This window comes from Leiobunum rupestre, chromosome 8 (genome assembly GCF_980474605.1).
Source record: "Leiobunum rupestre chromosome 8, qqLeiRupe1.1.hap1, whole genome shotgun sequence".
Classification (NCBI taxonomy): domain Eukaryota; kingdom Metazoa; phylum Arthropoda; class Arachnida; order Opiliones; family Sclerosomatidae; genus Leiobunum; species Leiobunum rupestre.
Genome location: NC_143391.1, coordinates 47,709,383 through 47,729,011, shown reverse-complemented (window position 1 = coordinate 47,729,011; position 19,629 = coordinate 47,709,383). Strand labels below are relative to the sequence as shown.

General features: G+C 37.0%; 2 protein-coding genes across 2 annotated transcripts; both read left to right on the top strand.

The window, feature by feature from the left end:
• Window positions 1-5,097: 5,097 nt before the first annotated feature.
• LOC149933566 (uncharacterized) lies at window positions 5,098-6,337 on the top strand. Its single transcript, XM_090157064.1, has 2 exons — window positions 5,098-5,204; window positions 5,745-6,337. Exons 1-2 carry the CDS (start codon window positions 5,151-5,153, stop codon window positions 6,321-6,323), a joined length of 633 nt encoding a protein of 210 aa, XP_090013190.1. The 5' UTR covers window positions 5,098-5,150; the 3' UTR covers window positions 6,324-6,337.
• A 3,744-nt stretch (window positions 6,338-10,081) lies between these two features.
• LOC149933565 (uncharacterized) lies at window positions 10,082-11,339 on the top strand. Its single transcript, XM_090155264.1, has 2 exons — window positions 10,082-10,202; window positions 11,104-11,339. The coding sequence occupies exons 1-2, from the start codon at window positions 10,105-10,107 to the stop codon at window positions 11,309-11,311; spliced, it is 306 nt and encodes a 101-aa protein (XP_090011390.1). The 5' UTR covers window positions 10,082-10,104; the 3' UTR covers window positions 11,312-11,339.
• Window positions 11,340-19,629: the final 8,290 nt, after the last annotated feature.

Genomic DNA, 19,629 nt, shown 5'->3' with positions numbered 1-19,629 from the left:
ATTATTCTTCTTTATATTCGGCGTTACTTTCGAATTGAAATACGTGAACCAGAAAAATATTTTGTCATTTTAAGGATCTAAAAGCGTACCATACTAATAACCGCCACATGATTAACATTTGACTTATATGATTTCAAGTTCTCCATAACTATCTTCCTCAATTCCCAGGTTGAATTTGAGTTATTAAATAATTGGAACTGTGATTGGAATATTGCACATTCACAGTTCATTTATTTTGGTCTTATAATATCTGGAAAGTTTTAGTTTTGTTTCGGTAAATTACAATAAATCATATTGAACTAACAAGGAATGTACCCGAGGTGTTACCCACCGATTTGTTTCAAACTCGGGTATCATGTACCTCTCAGTGTAACTTGAAATCCCAGCACGGGAAAAGTTACGCTGGGCTTTCTTTTTGCCATGACAACCGAAAATGTATTAAACACCACGAATTGAATATTTTCCCATTGAAAATAACATGGGAATCAGAACGATTTGTTTTTGTTTTTTTTTTCAAATTTTAATGGCAAAACGAAAGCCCAGCGTAACTTTTCCCTCGCAGTTTTTTCTAGTTGCCTTGAGTTGTATATGATACCCGAGTTTGAACAAAATCGGTGGGGAATACCTCGGGTATATTCCTTGTAAGTTGAAGCCCGACTAGGTATGTCTTAGATTTGCCGCCTGCTAATCAGTCAAGTTGAAAGTAAATATTATATATTTTTCAGCCATGAATTCAACTGAATTACGATGGACCATGATGCACGTAAGTAACTTTTATTTATTAACATGAGTATTTAAAAAATAAGAAAAACTTAACTGCGGAGGGCACGTTATCCTTTTTTCGAAATCTTATAAATCGTTTTTTTTTAGGGCTTTGAAAATTGCTGCTTGAAATCGTTCAAGAACAACGCCTTTAAGATTTATCGCTATTCTCCTTCAGATTACATGGCACTACAATTTATCCTTCACAATATCCCAAATACTAAGTACGTTTCGGAATGATTAACAATGGTATAGAAATAACTTTTTCAGGGAAAATGAAATCTACAAGATTGACGTGATTTAAAAAAAATCGATAATAAATCAATGGTCATTTTTAACTTTCCGGGGGTACCTTAGTTTTTCTTTATAAAAAAGAGTTTTTTGAAGTTTCCACTTGTCACCATATGTTTTCGCCATTGATTCAAAATTATTATGATATATGCCATATGAGATGGTAGCGATGTGGGTGAAGAAAAACAAATCGTAATAATTGAACAATTCAAGACCGGTGAATCAGAAAAATGTAAAAAACAGTTATATTAGCTCACTTCGCTCGTTACGATCTAGACTTTGATTCGCTGGCAATTAGAGTCATTATGTCCGCATATTACACCTTTATAATCCCCTTATCATCAAAGACATTTTTGATTGTAAAAGATGTAAAACCTGAAATGAACTTTTTCTGGAAAATGGAAATAATGCTATAAAAAGATTTTTAATATTATAACCTCTTCTTTATTTATTCGAAACCCTTTTTAATCCCGCCATTTTATTACTCTTACTACGTTATTTTCAGCGTTATCTTATTCCTTTAAAATCGAATTTTTGGCTACAGTTAAAAATGCATTATATTAAAAATTAAAATTAAAAAAAATTAAATCGTGTAAATTTTAATTTATTATATATTATTTCTTTGTCTTTAATTTCCGAAATATTTATCTATGACTTTGACAAATAAAAATAACCGGTTTTAAGGTACTTGTTCGTATTCTACACTATCCTAATCTGTTAATTAAAAAAAATATATATTTATGAAATGGTGTGTTCCCATATTGTTTCGCCTGTAGACTTCAATATCGTGGAGGGCTGGATATCATTCGTAACCTCATGGCGAAAGGCATCGATGTAGGAAAGAGCTACGAAAACTATGCACGGGAAGCGATGAAGTTCAATGTAAGCTCCTATAAGTATTTCCGACGTCATTTCATTTTAATATTTATCTAATATGGTCTTAGCCAAAAGTGACGACAGTCTATTTATTATTTTCTAGATTGTAGATACAGCAATTCAATTTTATACCAGAGATAACGTTGCTGATTCCATACATCTTACACCACCTTTCGATTCAAACAGTTATGTCATTTTGACTGGAGTAAAATCTGGAATGAAGCGCGGGGATAATCAGTATTCCATCTTGGGTCTGTCGTGGCACGTCTGGTTGACCACCGCACTAGCCCTTCCCATCTTGTCCTTATTCGCGTCGTACACATCAAGTACTACGATTCATTCATTTAGAAGAAGAACGATGATTTTCCTGGACAACTTTTGGTTCTTTACTTCGCATTTACTGCAAAATGGTCAGTGCATTTGGAATATTTACTTAATAAAAAACCGCGAGTGTCGCGCTTTTTCAAATACAGTTGACATGTTTAAATCGAAAAAATGATCAACTGAAGGAAACAAACGCGTGGGTCTTCTTTGTTTCTGAACTTGTCCAACTTGTTTTCTAATTTCATTTCGGCCCATGGAAAAGACGCCCTCTGTGAATCACCATACAATTGTTTTTTTTCGCTATAGAATTTTTTTTTAATTGTAAATTATGTTTTTAACCGAAGATGTAAGGATAATTGTCTTAAGCGTGGTCTTAGATATACTTTTTACACGTAACGTTCCTCTATAGCCCAATTATGTTTTATTGCTTATTTGGTTTGTTTTTGCTTGTATTCAACTACCTCAACTACACTCTATGAAATTACGATTCACATTATTCAGTAAAATCAACTGTCAAGGTATGGTTTTTATTTAACGGAAATTTGTTATTGAAAGTAACTTTTAAACCCCAGTTGAAATGTATAACCATTAAATTTACAGTTAAATTGCATTTTTCAATACTACACTAAATTTAAATGTGTAACATAAAACAGTTTGATTATGGTCAAACACTTGCTAGTTCGAATTGCAATTTCTTGAGAAATACGTCTCTAATCATTAACATTTGACTGAAATAAAATCGCGCATCGGATAGCATGAAGAATTCGTGAATCAATCATTTTGTTTCACACGTGGTCCATATCACAAATACGTATCCGCGACCAGTAGTGGATAAGCCAATAATCTGAGTATACTTCAGTTTTCCTAATCTTGTAACTTGCCAAATGGTACACAAACCTTAAGTCTGCTCAGACTTTCTTGCACTGGCTGCTGATTAGTATTTATGATATGGAATACATTTGGGCATGAGGTGACGTTAGCACTTCCACCTCGCACCAAGAGGAGCCGCGTTCGATCCCAGCTTGGGGCACTGGCTGAAAACTCGGAACAGCTCCTTCTTCATAGAATTTGCGAGTTCTCTCCCCACTGGCAGAGATGGGCAAAAAATCATTTAGCGAATAACGAATAAATTACTAAATAACAAAATATCCGAGCAGATTTATTTGTCGATTGACAGGACAAAATATTTTAGATTTCGTTATTTGGTAATTAAACAAATATTTGGTGGTGGTCTTATTTGGTAAATGATTTAAAAAAATAATAATTTCGACTATTATCTTGTAAATAATTTTTAACGAATATTTCATGAACATTTATTTGGTAAATTGTTTTTTACAAAATATTTTCAGTCATAAAAAATGCAAATAATGGAAATATTTTCTTTAATTTAAATAACGAATAAGTAGACCGTGTTGTTTTTGCTTTGGTTAATCGAGTGAACGGTTGCCGGATATTTGATTCCTTGCTATGGCAACGTCAAGCGCTATTGCCAACGACACGCACCTCCAGGAACAAGGTTTAGACGATATTACGAAAATTATAGGGTCGGCAGTATTAGACGGGACATTTTTTCGTGTACTTACTGAACAGAGTGACGCGCAAAAGGTTGTAGCGCTCTGTGTAAAGTGCGAACCAAAACGTGTCGAAATAAAGGGAACCTGGAAAGCTACATCGAACTTTAAATCTCACTTGCGGAGAAAGCACGATTCTACCGTGGTGGAAGAGTATGATAAGTATATCGACGAGAAACGTAAGAAAAACGAGTTTCCATCAACTCCAAAATTATTTTCCTCTGGTCGCGGTAGATCTGTAGTTTCTCAAGAAGGTTTTGATAGGGACTTAACTAATTTCGTCCTCCATTCTTTGTCGCCACTCAGCATAGTAGAGGATCCCTATTGAATTAAACTATTCGAAAACCTCGGGATGCAGAAACACCTGCAAGTTATGAAACGACGCACCCTCGGTAGACGAATAGATATCATTTTTGACGATAATGTTGAAAACCTGAAAAATACCTTTAATAACGTGTCCTACGTTTGCACAACGGCCGACATCTGGTCTGCGAAACGAAGAAGTTTTTTTGGGGTAACAGCTCACTGGATAGATACCGGTTCCTTGGAACGAAAATCAGCGAGTCTCGCGTGCCGTCGATTTAAAGGTACCCACAGCTACGACAGAATCTCTACTTTACTTCAAGATATTCAAATGGAGTACGGGTTGAGCACTAACAAAGTAAGTGGATTTTCATTTTAATACAGGGTGTTCCCAAAATAGTCGTAAGACCGAGCGTCTGCTGGTTCGACATGCAGCCCCCCCCCCCCCCCCCCCCAGGATCGGCGCCGCTGTCTACAGACTAATTTAAGACGATAATGTCAATAAATTGTACATCGAAAAGGCGGCCCAAATCGAAAAAATGCCAAAGAACATTTTCGTCTTAAAATGGTCTGTAGCACCCGCAGACGTTCGGTCCTACCACCATTTTGGGGAGGGGGGGAAGTTTCACCAAATTGTAACACGTTTGCTAGTTTGAAAAGAAGTTAAGAAATTAAAACAAGTTAAATGTTTTACCACGAATATATATGGCAGTATTTTACCTATAGATTATCGCCACCGTTACCGATAACCGCAGTAACTTTTTGAAAGCGTTCAAACTGTTTGGCGTTCTGCTTTCCCGAACGGACTTGAACGAGGATTCCGAATTGAGCAGTGAAGAAAGCGAAAACGACTCTATAGAACACCTGACCACATCTACCAATAATGACATTCAACAATCAAATGATTTACGTTTACCGCACCATTTGAGGTGCTGCGCCCATACACTCAGTCTCTGCGCAACCACGGACCTCACCAAATGTATCAAAACAACGGTAACCCTTCGCGATCTGCACAATCAAGTTATGCTGAAATGTACATCATTGTGGAACGCAGCTGGGAGACCTAAGTCAGCAGAGGTAAAGTAGAGATACTTTTATCAGAAGTCAATGACTTAATGAACCGAAGTTATTAGTATTCATAGCTCTAGCGAAAAGAGCATTTTCATTTTGTCCCCTGTTTTATGACTTTTACACTAGATGTGGAAGCTCGCAGTCAAACCATTAGATGTATCTACTCACGTTTTATATATACTCTTATACAACTTATTCCCATGGTTTTAGGTGTAATGGGTCTATCCACGTTATACTTAACTACATAGAAAATAATATCCACGGGTACCCGTGATTTTACAAAGTAGCGTTTGACTACAGTATTTTTATTGACAGTTGATATTTTCATATAGCAGGAAGGAAATGGTAACTTTTTTGTTACGCGAGTTATCAGGTTTATTTAACAACCTCCTCCTGCCCTGAGCGAAGTTGGAACAGCCGCTCCCCCTTAACGGAAATGTCTCTTTCACATTTTAAACTATCCGATAACTTTTTGTTTATTAACTTATGTTTATATTGTATTACATTATTAGTTATATTACAGAGCAGCTTTTTTCTTGACATTAGGTTATAGAAGGTATTTTAGGGCACACACTGAAGAGGCATGGAGAAACGCGATGGAACTCTCTCTACGACTCTTTAAGACAAATTCTCAGTGTAAAGGAAAATCTCCCAGAATTGTTTATGGCGTTAGGAATAAAACACTCTTGCTTCAAACAATCCGAGTTAGTCTACATAGAAGAACATTTGACTTGCGTCAAGCCTTTAGCAGAGGCATTGGATATTCTCCAAGGAGAAAAAAATATTTATTATGGAATTGTTCTACCCTGCTTGTTGGCACTAAGGCGAAAGCTGGAAATATTAAAAACAAACTCCTGGACCACTTGCGCGCCATTAGTTAAGTCACTTCTTAGCAGTATTGAAACTAGATTTGCAGACATTTTAAATATCGCCAGTCCAGAAGCTGAAAACGCTGCTATTGCAGCAATTTCACATCCAAGATTCAAAACGATGTGGTTTAATTGTATAGCTTCTATGCACCACAAAAAACTAATTAACCTGTTTACAAATACGGTGGCTGCAAACATGGAATCCACTAAAACTAAAAGAGGCCAATCTACCACCAGACAACGAAGATTTTTTTAGATTTTGGAACAGTTCAAAACCACGAGAAAACAAGAATGAAAAAGACGGCCAAAGCAGAAATACAGGTAATATATTTTCATATCCATGACTTTTTACACCATCGCTTTACTACTGACATGGATACCATGTACCCATTTGAAATTGGGCAGGGGCGCCAAATTGTGTTAAAGAGGCGCTAAAAGCTTGTCGATGAGCGGGGCGCCAAATTCAAAATAGAAGCTGTACCACTTAATTCAAAACAATCCGCGCCTGAGGCTAGCCAATCTTTTAATAAACATAAGTTCCGCAATAAAGTTAATTTACTTGGGATATTACAAGTACAGACACAGTGTATATCATAAGTAACATAATAACCACGAGTATTACATTTCGTGTTCTCCTCTTAAAGCTAAATTATTTAAAGTCGTCTGTCTCGGCACTGACCATATAAATGATTAAATTTTGAGGACTGATAACTATCCGTGAGTTGAAACGCAAGGCATTTTAAACATTATTTTTATAAGCTCTTTTTCTTTCTAAACTGAGACCGTAACGTGTTTAGACTAGTATATAATGCCGTAATGATAGTTGTTTGGAAGAATTTCCGGTTTAGAATCTTCCGATTACGCAATAACTCCGAGACAGACTATCATTAAACGACATCGTTCACTGTCATATTTATGGTATATATTATACAGTACGCGGAGAGGATAACGAGTGCTTAGAAAGTATTTAATTAACAGTGTCGTTTATGGTTTAAAGGTTTTGCAATACTTGGAAGACTCAAGTTTTGATATTTCGTCGTTGGCGGCTTACTCGGAAGTAAAACGAGTGTTCTTGAGGTACAACACGCCCCTGCCTTCCTCAGCTCCAGTTGAGAGACTGTTTTCATTCGCGACAATGGTGAACTGCTCAAGGGGTAATAGGTTGTCTGATAATATGTTTGAGAAAAAAGTCCTATTAAAGGCGAATATTCTTCCTGATCGATAATGTATTAAATGGCGTTTTGCCGAAATTCTTCCCAGACATTTCAGTCTTTTTTTTCTTTTATCGTCCTTTGGCGTGCTTTGGTGTCTTACATTTTTCGACTTAAAAAGAAAGGTAGACGTGGTCGTCTGAGTAATGAGTCGGTGACATAACTACAGGGCCAGCGCTGGCGCAAGGCGAGCAAGGCGCCCGCACCTAGAAGAACATACATGTATTGAGGGCCCAGCAACTAGCGGCACTTATTGAGCCCCCGAACTTTTGGGGTTCCTTAATTTTTTCCTTCGCAAAACGAATTGTGTTGTGAGAAGAGGCTTGGTTTATCGCACTCAATAGCGGCGGGCCCGCGAAGCTACACTCCTTAGGGTTTTCTGCAAGGATGTTTTCCGTGATCCAAAGGACGATTTTTTGTGAATATGTCCAGGGCTCTACCTTCCCCCTCACCGAAAACCAAATTTACAAGGGCCCCTTAAAGGGATTATAAGCTCAATTATTTCTGTCGCCTTCCAAGAGTTTCGCTGTTGGTCACTGAGTCACCCCCTCCTATGGCTTTAGAACTTTTCGCGCTGCGTAGTAGAGGCAATCCCAAAAATGTGGGAGTCTTGCATAAATAACACATTGTAGGTTATATTCCCTTTAAAAATACATTAGCCCCCCCCCCCCTCTTCCGCCAACGGCGGGTCTTCTTTCACTGTGCCATTGCTGGGGAATATTGATCCTCTTGGTTAAAATAAAAATGGTGGTGGAATTTGTTTTATTGTCTCGGACACCGGTATTTACTTTCAGTCTACGAAACATTGTATTTTATTTTATAATTTTGTAATATATTCAGTTATTTTCCTTGAATCTATCCCTCTCAAATAATTCGTTATCTACTAAATAATAACTAAACAAAGTATTTTCGACAATTTATTTGTAAAATACGCAAACCTGAAATATCCGCTGGAAAAATATTTCATTCTTTTTTTATTTGTTAGATAAATTTATTTGAAATGATTTAATATAATAGATATTTTGACCTTTTTTATTTCTGAACTAATTATATTAAAAATATTTTCTTATAATTATTTAAAATTTTTTCTCCAAATAAATTAATTGTTACATTATTGATAAATAACAACTAACAGGGAAAAAAATTATTCTTTATTCGCTAAATGATTTTTTGCCCCTTTCTGCACACTGGTCAAAGGGGTTATCCGCGAGTTTTTCGGTTTTCCTTTTCATTAAATCTTTTAAATGTGAATGGTTATAATGAGGGAAAAAATGTATTGGCAAGCGTGGCATGAAGGGCTTGCCACCACTCTCCTACGCATTGTAACCCGGCTACCTGAATAAAAGGCATTAAACGTCGCTGGATCGCTTGGGCTTAGATATTAGCCTAGCTGGTTATTATTACCCGAGACGAGATTACAGTCAGTGTCTCAGTCTTCAACGGTAGAAGGTATGAAATTATTTCTAATACCTGTTTAAAAACTTGATTTACCATTTCCTTCATATTTTCATAAAAGTTCATAATAAGAGGAAATTACTTTTACAGACGCGTAAAGCCGCAGGCGTAGTATAATTTGAATTTTATAGTTTCACAAGGATAATTTCATGGCAAAAACTAGAATACCACTTCAAAGTAGGGATGCTTATAGTTTATCTAAAAAACAATTTGTTCTCGGTTACAAACATAAACACCACATTCAAGATATTTAGATGCTTCGAGCTTAAGACTTCAATTTTAGAGATTATAACTTTGCTGGCTATTGATTACGAGTATCAATGAAATAGTGTAATTCATTTGAGGACTGAAATAGACTTTGTGGTTTTAAATACGTAAGAAATCCTACGGGATTAATATTTTATAAAAATTTGGTACGTGAAATTCAAGGGTTGATCTTAAAGGTATAATAGTAAGTGAAGGGACCTGTTGGTTCGCGTGGAACGAAGGATTTGTCACCACCCACTCGTATGCAATTTAACCCGGCCACCGTAATTAAAGGCAATAAAAGTCGCTATATGTCTTGGGCCTAAGGTTTTACTTTAGTTATTAGACTAGGTGATTATCATTATTATTATTAATACTAATATTTGCAATGAAGCTTCAATGGTAAATTGATTGAATTTTAGTATCCCTACGAGCTTTGTAGAGATTATGCTAGTGAACTTAAAATACGTTAAGTCTTTTCCGTAGACTTTCTCTAACAAAACACTTTTTCTTAATTTCGCAACTTCATTTTCAAGCGGTGTATGTTATAAGTGTTAATCATAACTTATTTAATTAAACCCAGGTTTCATGTCTGCGAAAACCCGCTGGTCTTTTAACATCGTACTGGCCGTGTGGCTGATAGCGACCAACATTTTAATGAAAGCGTTTTCTGGAAATTTGAAAGGAACCATTCTTATTGTAAAGGGCTCTTTCATTGAAACTATAGAAGATTTGGTTTCTAAACAACATTTAGTTTTACATATGCTTTATCCTTCTAAAATGAGTTATTTACTAGAAGTAAGTTTTTACTGGCTGACGCAGCTTGTTATATTTTCGAGTTAATGCACTTCTAAAAATAAAGAGGGAACCATTGCCTTGCATGTAGGAAATGTCAAAGCAGTTTTAAATGGTATTCATTTGGTTTTAAAGAGAAGCGAACAACCACTCTTCCGCGCAGTTCGACGGATGGGCAGAAAAAGGATTGTTTACTATTCATCGAGGAATACTTTTTACTCGATGATGGCTTCAGTTGGAACTGGTAGAGGCGCCCTTCTTTCTTACACACAGGACGTAAATAAATTCGTCATCGACAGTTATTTCTGGTTCATAAAACCACATGGAAGCATGATACACGTTGGAAGCAGCGAGTACGAATTCAATTACATGTTCTTGACATTTTCCAAACGAATGCTCACAGAACATCTGGAGAACGTCGACTATTTGTAATAAAACAAACTTTGCACTTAATTTGGAAAGGCCTTCTTAGCTTCGGTTTTAATATTTAGTTTTAATTATTTTAGAACTTATTATAAAGTGTAAAGTAAACCCTTTGCTAGACTAACAACATAATTTTAAATTAATTGATCTAAAATAAGCAAATACCATTGTAAGCAGTAACCGAATCTTAAAAGGTATATAAAAATATAATGTTTAAATATTGGATGAAAGAAATGACACAGAAGTTAAACAAGTTTTTTTATAGTACAGCTATGCCTAAAACAATTAGTTTTCACGTAATCGGTAAAGGCATAATTATTATAGAGTAAATTTATTACAATTAAAACAATAAACAAAAAGACTAAAATTACTTAATCTCTCACTGGCGAGTTCTTTTTCAAAGTGATTCACATTAAAAACCCAGATAATGTGTAAAATTTAAAGCGAGAAAGCTTTGTAGTTTTTTGTGTGATTTCGTAAGAATTCTTTTATTTTATGGTATTTACAAAATGTTTTTTTTTAAATATTTTCGAACTATTTTCAAAAATCACTTTGTTAAAATCTTCATTATTTGAATGATTGATTCAGCGGATTTTTCGATGAACTTTCGTTGAACGTAAGCTGTCCCTTCTTTATAAGTGTGAAGGGATAATACCGCTAAGATAACCTTTCGTAAAACAAATGACCATCACAGTAATTGAAAAGTAGTTTTTACTAAAATTCGTATTCTTCCTGAATTTTGTCATATGAAGTTGACAAAAAAAGGGTGCTAGATTTTTGTAAAGAGAAATCAAACACACTTTCGCGGAAGTATTTTGAATAGTTTTAACTAATTATTAATTTTACTGCTCTTTAGACAATGTGTCATTTTATTGATTTTATGAAAAAAAAACATCTTTTTTGCAGAGCTTCTCGTTTTTTGGAGACTGCTCAGTCTGAAGTGAAATACAGATGGGAAGCCTGGAATGGCCGTGCGGGACGTTTTATAGCACAAGGAGGTTTGAGGGAAGCTACTCCAATGAGTTTCTGGTTTCTCTGCTCTGTTTTCGAAATATGGCTGTTTGGCATCTTGATATCTGCCGTCTGCGCGTGTGTCGAATTTTGTTGTTGTTAAAGGGGTTCTTGTTCAGTTTGTACATTGGTGTGAACTGGAAAGTGACATAAGTGCAATCTTTACAAATCCGCTCGTACCAGACAAAGATAAAAATTTAAAAAAAATTCAAACTTATAAAAACATACACATTTTATGGGAAATACAAACGCTGTTCATAGAAAAATTCAAGTTTATCTCACCCAATCACACAAATTAAACATTTACTTATAAGGCAACACTCAATGCTAAATGAATATATTCAGCAAACAACCTAGTTCGTAAAGTTGTATGACTTAAAATAAAGCTTTGGTCGTTTTGAGAGTAGTTAAATGTTTTAGCCCCAATCGTACAGTTACCCTGAATTGTAAAAGAGAACACTTATATTGGTTATGTGAGAAAGCTTAATATACTGGAAATCCAGTGGCGTAGCTGATGGTCCGCAGGGCCCGCGGGGCGGGGGGGCCTCAAGCTTCGGGGGGTTGGGGGCTCTGAGTTCTCAGCTACGCCACTGTGGAAATCTTTAATCATTATCTGTTTGTTCATTAATTACCTTTGTCGTTGTTTATTTCAACATCTTGTACATAACTGACATTTGTCGTTAGAAAAACAAAACAATTAGTTTCTTCAAGAAAAGCAATTTGAGGGATGAACAATCCATAAAACAAAATGCTGAAAAAAGAAGCCTGATTCCTTAATATTCAGCACCATGTCTCTTTTTATGTCATTAATAAAGGAATGAGGCCTCATTTCCATTTGGATCTTTAAAATGCCCTTCGAAGAATTGCATTTCGAACGATCTGCATAACCTGTATTTAAACACTGTTTCAAAAAAACCAATTACTTATTCTGTAAAAGAATAATATTGTATCTTACAAAATTGCCTATTTGAAAAACATACATCTAAGATGAGTTCTAAAAATACTTTTTCAGATGTATAAAGAGCATTACCTTTGACTTGAAATTCGACATTAACTAGTGTATTTAGTGGATTATAAATAATTTATAACGGTGACGAAAAGAATGCGTTTCCCTTAACTCGAAGGAACTTGAAGATGAAAATTACAAATTTAGCGTTAAAATGTATCATAATGACTATGCTAAAACCATTTTTTGAGTTACACCGAATCCACCTCAAGCTTTAAAAGTAAGTTCTATTGCCCTAAAAATATCAAATCAGTTTTATATCTAATTGGTTCCCTAAACCTCACGTCTTCAGAACCGATTGAAGCAATCGCCAATGAAAATTTTTCTTTCTTCTCTCGCACCGAAATCAATTAGATCATGGTGCAAGCGGAGTAATAGATGTGATAATTTTAACTAATGCACTCGTTAATGTCAATTGATACGCAATGAGAATGCTTCTTATTTATCTGAAAAAAGAATTTTCGTCATGAGTCATCCTTGGTCTTAAAACTAAATCGATTTTCATTCGGCATAAAATATTATTCCAAAAGTAATCATTATTCCTATGTTTAAAGAAAAAATTTCCTAACGTCACAAATTAATTCAAATGACGAAAAGGTGGTAAGCCCACCGCTAACCATTTCTTTTCGTCGGCTACGGCAGATGAAGGCTACGTTCAGTGAAGCTTAACGGTCTTATACCGTTTTACGTTTGCGTTGATTCCGTTGAGACTTTTTATCCTGTCTTGTTGAACGCTTTTTTACGATTGTTTTAATTTTTATAAAATATCGTCTGCTGTGTCGTCCGCAGCTAGCCTTCCCGCGTGCTGTGACGTCACGATTCCGTTTAACAACGAAGAAACCGGCTGGAAGAGCAGGTTCAAATGTTTCAGCAACGCTACGTCACACCGGAAATAGAAAAAAGCGTACAGTAGAAAACTGGTTCCAAAATACTGCAACGTTTAATTTGTTGCAAGCTACTGAACGTAGCCGAAATCAAGGCGCCAAATCGATAAATTAAAATGTCCCCGTTCGTTAATGCCCACTTTTTTTTTAAGATTATATGAAAATGTACTTTCAGTTAAAAAAGATCTCTATCTAATCTAACGAATTGCAAATAAAATTCGAAGTATAGTATTTAAACATTTGTATATATTTATATATTTTTTATTAAAGCACTAAATTTTGTTTTGATCGTTAATTGAAGTTATGTTTAACTTAAACCTTAGTATAATTTTTAAAGTAATTAAATGCCATCGTAGCAGAGTGTCTATTGTGAGATCTAATTGGATGTCAATTCCTGTTAGAGTATAATCATCGAAGGCAAGTCAATCACTGTTGATCCTCACTGCAGTATTTCATCAGTAAAAACCTTATCATTTATTTGTCATTACTGACTGTTTATGATCACAAGAATCTCAGAACTCTTCGATAAAATGGGTGGTTTTGAAATCAAAGCATATGAAAATTATCAACGGGCTACATCGAAAAGACATTGGTTTGCCAAGAAAGCATGATATCAGAATTCAATATACCGGTGCACCTAGGATATTGTATCATCCCATATAACCGTTGGTCTAATCGGAAATTCCCTGCGCTAGAATCCATAGTCCGAACTGGTGACGAAACAGCCATTTACCACAAGAGAGCCCTACTGTTGACCGTCAGACCCCTGACGCAAGCCACTTAACCCCCAAAAGGATCAGCAATGGTACGACCATTCCCCACTTCACGTACAGCTGTGGGAATAATGGTGATAACTGTAGCATTCAGGCCAGGCCCGGACTGGCTCCTTTGGGGGCCCTCGGCTAGAGACTAAAGAGGGGCCCCCTTACCGGGTGGTGGGGGGGGGGGGGGGTATGGAAAAAAAATCAATTAATTTTTTTAAATGAACAGTTAAATACGGAAATGTCGGCAAGCTCATTAGGAAAACCACCCCCGCACACAGGGCCGTGCTTAGAGGTCTCGCGGCCCCGGGCGAAATGCATAGGCGAAACCGAGTATAGCGGCCCTCCGGTATATTCGTCCCCATGGGAAAATTTAAGCGGCCCTGGGCGACTGCCCGTCTCGCCCCCTCCCCCCCTTAAACACGGCCCTGCCGGCACAGCTGGAAACAAATTACGCTGAGTCACCAGATATAAACGTGGACTCTCTCTACAAGCCTGAGCTGAATCCCAGTTGCCGGTCCCTACTTGACCAACGTCGAAGGTGGAGATAGGAAACTTTAATCACTGTTAACTTTTCCAAGTGTGCCACCATCGTTTTAAGTTTCAAAAACCGGACCCCGACTCCGCTTATTTCACACCGTGACCCGTTACGGGCCTTTCCAAGTAGGCACTTAAATGCAATATTTGACTTAAGTGGAGAAAAGGCACAGTCTAAGGACAGCTCAACAAACTGAAGATATCGCCACTAGTGAAAAATCCTTCTACATGAATTCCAGAAAGCCGTCAAGAGGCCAGGACAATTTTTTCTCTTCTACGGGTCAGAAGAGGCACCCAGATCGCAATCAGATGGGAATCAGTGTGCGTATCTAAATGTTTGTTTGATGAAACTGCAGTTATCGTTTACTCGTCAGAGCATTTAGTTGTGGATACAGTTGAAGCAAAAAACGTCTTTTACATTTGCCTAGTTCACAGACTACGAGAAATTCACTGATCTGATCCCCATAGCGCTTAACGATGGAGCTCAGATTTATACACTTGGAAAGAATTCAGTTAAAGTGGACGCGATAATCTGTAGAAAAGCTTCAGTTCTCCAAGATATCTGATGTCTTGTACCTCCCAAAACTGAAACGTAACCTGAATTCAATCAAAATCAGCCAAAAGACCGGGGATTAAGCTTGCGTGATATCGAACCACAAATTCCTACCCAGATTACGCGCTTATCAGATGTATATCCCTTTATCAATTAAGGGATGTATACGAAGAGGAGCATTGGAAAATTCTGGGCTGGTTATTTCCAAATTCCTAACCTGTATCGACTCTTTCGAACGTTTTTGGTAAGAAGCAAACCACACAGAGGAAATCATGATCTTTCCGTATAGAAGAGCTATTGGTAGTCCCAACTTCCGGGACCATCTATAATAGGCTAGGTATATTGTTTTTCTGTTAAAGTTGACAACTATGGATCATTAGTAAATTGCAAACTGCTTGATCTCAAAGAGGTATTCTTTGCAATAATAAACCAGTGTACTTAGAAGCTTTCAAATCATTTATCACAGAGACGTTTGGTACCATTTCATTTGAGAGCAACATAAATATGCAGGATAAATTTTCTGATATTGTCACAAAATTAATTTAGCTTGGTGAACTAAATAGATTGCGGTCGATGATGTGATGCCAATACCCTCTAATTCCGTTCACTTGATATAAAGGCAATAAACGTCAACTACTTCGCCTTAGCTAGTACCTTGAATAATGACCTAGCTGAGTTATTATATAAATACACTTTTAATTTTCTAAAATATAATTTCATGGGGAAGTGTTCAAAAATATACGTACAGGGTGTTACGAAAAAGCATGTAAACAATTAAGTGACGTGTTATTTGGGTCATATTGAGTCGAAAATGTCTAATGAATATGGGTCCCAAAATTCATTGATTCCGAGTTATTGACCATCAAGAATTGGTATCCAAAACGTGCAGTTTCTATTATTCATTCGACCCAATTGTTTCCTATTACTAATCATTTTATTTTTTTCCGAATAAGATAATAAAACGATCACTAGTATGAAAAGTGCGTTATTAAATTAGAATAAGTAGGACAAGTGTGTAAATTAAATTTTACATAAAACGAAGGTGTTCCAAAGTGGCACCGTTGTGTCAATGAGTTTCTAATTTAATTGGGATCTTTTTCTTCTTCAAATGTCATGAAACACGTACAAATTTAATTTAATTAAATTTTTTTTTCCAAATTACCACCTACAAATGATTATTGGATCCATTCGAAGATTCCATGCGTGTTATGGATAGTTTCACAGGCTGCCTCTAAGAACGAACTATATGAGGCAACTGATTTATATTGAATTCGAATTCGCAGGTTTGTGTCCGTCACGTCGTGACGCCATCCAAAAAGGGGAGGTAAGTGGTGACCTCATTATCAACGTTATCAAACGTACTATGCAGTGACACCGCAAGGATTTTTTCCCACGTAGGCACTACAATTTGGGGCCCCCTCTTGCCCACCAATTTTTAATATAATTACTTAAACCATAAGTAACATAATCAACATAAGTATGACACTACCTATTTACCTAATGAATTTTTTAAATAATGGTCTGTTTCACCATTGATAACGTAAATTAATATGTGACTAAAGACTAAAAACTCTCGGCGAATTCCTCTTGGTCTTTGGAAATCGCCGAGTGGTACAGCCAAAGCCCATTAAAAATTAAAATGCTTTCAAAAATGTAAATAACGCTTACTTTGGGTGTAAATATTTATGCATTATTATATCCGGAGAGAAAAATTACTATTATAAACATTAAACATTAGCTTGTTATTTTCGCTGGTATGAATAACCATCTGAAACTATACTACTATTATAACTAACAAAGTTACTCTGTCAACTTATAAACAGGGTGATTCAATAGTCAGTACAGAAATTTCTGGTGTTGTAGGGGATGAGCTGAGCAGTATGCAGGTTTTTGTCTGCGACGAGTTTAAACAATTAGCACGACTTCTGCGTTCTGCAGCCCAATTTACATGCATCAGATTTATAGCCCGGTGTACCGGTAAGATTGAAACCACACCACCGGAGGTCCATCATCAAATGCCCTATGCCAGCGTCCACACGCCCGGACAGGTGACAAAACCAGCAGGGTAGCAGAACCCTACTACTGATGGTCGCACCTTCGACGCAAGCCGCTCAACCCAGCAGATGGTGCAGCAATGTGCCGACCAACGCGCCTCTTCGCACACAGCAGTGGGAATAAGAGCGGATGCTCTGGCAAAGCCAGCTGACACCCTACCTGGAAAGGTAGAGAGCCTAGCCCTTTGGAAAGAGCTCCTAAAGGGGAACGGCGGGCAAACGGCAGCCCGCATATCCCTGCACAGCTGGCACCGGATCTCCCGGTGGAACCCCAAAAGGCCGGGAGATGGGTCCGCCGTGCCCTCATACGGAGGCCCGCAGCCCCACAGCAGGCAACTCAATCCGCCGAGACGGCCAGTTTGTCCGGCCCCTCTCCGTTAGCCTGGGCCGAAGCCCAGTTACCAGCCCACACCGGACCGAAGAGCACAATTTACACAAGAAACTAATTTTTCATTAATTTCTAATAGTTAGATAGAACGATAATCAACTTTTATTCAAGGGGGGCGAATTACGTAAACGCGCCACGCGAAAAACCGGGGCTATGGTTGTAAGTTCGTATTTCAATAACTACTAGGAAATTTTAGCTAGAAACTCAGAATTATCGTTCCTAAAACTGACCAAACTGTGTGCAAATTTAAAAAAAAATCGCTTGAACCATGATAACATCATTGGGTGAATTCACGTGGAATATCTCATAAGAGAAAGTGAGTGTTGAAGATAAAAAGCGTTATCGGCTTTTCTCGTTTAGTTTTTTTAATAGGTTAAAAAATGTTCATTGTAAATAAGATATATTTTTAATCACTAATCTTATCTTACTATTTTTTAACCTTATGTGTATATATATTCGCTTACAGCGTTTATTATTGCCGTCACTCCTAATATGTCGTTCATCTTGTAAAGTACTCATTCTTAATAAACGTTTGTTTTTACCTCTCCGAGGGGACAAAGTCCCCTAGGAGGGGTTATACAACGACCGTGTCTGTCTGTGGGTGGGTCTGTGGGTGTGTCTGTCTGTCAGGACTGCGAACGCGTTCGCATTTTCGGTGCAAAGTGTAATCACTGCGTACGCAGTTTCTCAAAGGGTTGGCAAAACCACCGTGTGACGGTGAGCGTTAACGGATGCATTTGCGGTTTGGTTTGGATGGTGTTTTTTCGCTCACCGTCGTGACGGTTTGGTGTAATGTTTATGCGTAGGTTGTGAGTGTTGAATTTGTTGTGTTTGTGTTCTGATGGATGTGCATGTTGAGTCTGTTGTGTTCATATGGGCGTTTTCTCTCCAACTTCTTCTTAATGACTTTGGGACGGACCGAGTGCTGAGTCCAATGGCAGGGTTTCCACCAGTTGTACACGGTATTCGTCTTAGTATCAATTTGCGATCGCATCGGGCGGGATTTGAACCCGAGACCTCCTGATTGACAGGCGGACGTTCTACCACAGAACCACCGACACTTGTTACGCCTTATTGAAAATTAGACCTTCAGCTTTATCGGAAGCGTATTTAATAGAGTACGAAATTTTGGTTTAATTGAAATAGAATTGAAATTGAAATTATTGCATCGAAGAAATTCTAATTTAGCGTTTCTCTATTGATTAAAAACAAATGCGCCACCCAAGTTTCGAACCCAGACCATTCGGCTTGGCAGTCGAGCGCTCTACCACAGAACCACCGATAGCTGCTTAGATTCACTGAAATTAAGACAGGCATCGTAAGCATAATAGGTAATAAAGTCTTTTTTTATTAATGAATTTATGAAGGCCTAATCTGGTATTTTTTAAAGGTTAAATCTTGTTTTAGCGCAGTCAGCCGAGATTAGAGGGTTAAAGGGTAGACCCTGTGGGTGGTCCACTTTCTTAACGACCTATATATAGTTCTGTTAATTCAAAGGAGATAATTTAACGTTAATTGCTTTAAGAGCTGGCGGTTAGTCAAGTGGCTCTCTGTGCTTTGTTGATGGTAAGGTTTTTGCTTCTTGTAAATACATTTGGTGTGGATATTTGGATATCTACGATTTCTAACGCAGTCAATGATTTCTTGGGTGTGCGAGTCATTATATGATATTGGAAATTGGACGGCATTGGTCTTTTTCATGTGGTATGCGTCACAACGTCAACAGGAAGTGAACGAGTCGTCCACTACCAGATATCTACGGTATCTTCATCAAGGGCGAGTGTTGAAATAAAATGAGCGTTAAAGATGCGGCAAGTATTTCGTAAGCGAGTAATTCCAAAAAGCCTCTGTAGATATTTCTTTCATTAAAATTTGCTTCGTATTATATTTAACTGATAAACTTGTTCTGTAAAAGGGTTTAATTCAATTGTGCATTGTTATAGTACGTCTAACTTACTGTTGTAACTACTTAACTTATGATATTCTGAATAAATTAAAATTGGTCGTTTCGTCTCAATTATTTTAATTATAATTAAAATTTTATACCGGGCGGGATAGAAATGGGTTAATATTTTTAACAAATAACTCTAAATTGCGGAGATATATCTTTAAGGGTTATCTCGAGAAATTAATACCACTAGGGACAATTCTACCGAGGAGAGGTATATTTTGGCTTGCCAACTTGTTTTAAATCACTACGTTATGATTTCTCACTAGTTTCATTAGTTAGTTAGTGTA

Coding starts and splice junctions, on each gene's coding strand:
- LOC149933566 (XM_090157064.1), top strand. CDS start 5,151: ATGCTGAAATGTACATCATTGTGGAACGCAGCTGGGAGACCTAAGTCA. Junction 5,205..5,744: donor GGAGACCTAAGTCAGCAGAG/GTAAAGTAGAGA, acceptor TCTTGACATTAG/GTTATAGAAGGTATTTTAGG.
- LOC149933565 (XM_090155264.1), top strand. CDS start 10,105: ATGATACACGTTGGAAGCAGCGAGTACGAATTCAATTACATGTTCTTG. Junction 10,203..11,103: donor CTGGAGAACGTCGACTATTT/GTAATAAAACAA, acceptor TCTTTTTTGCAG/AGCTTCTCGTTTTTTGGAGA.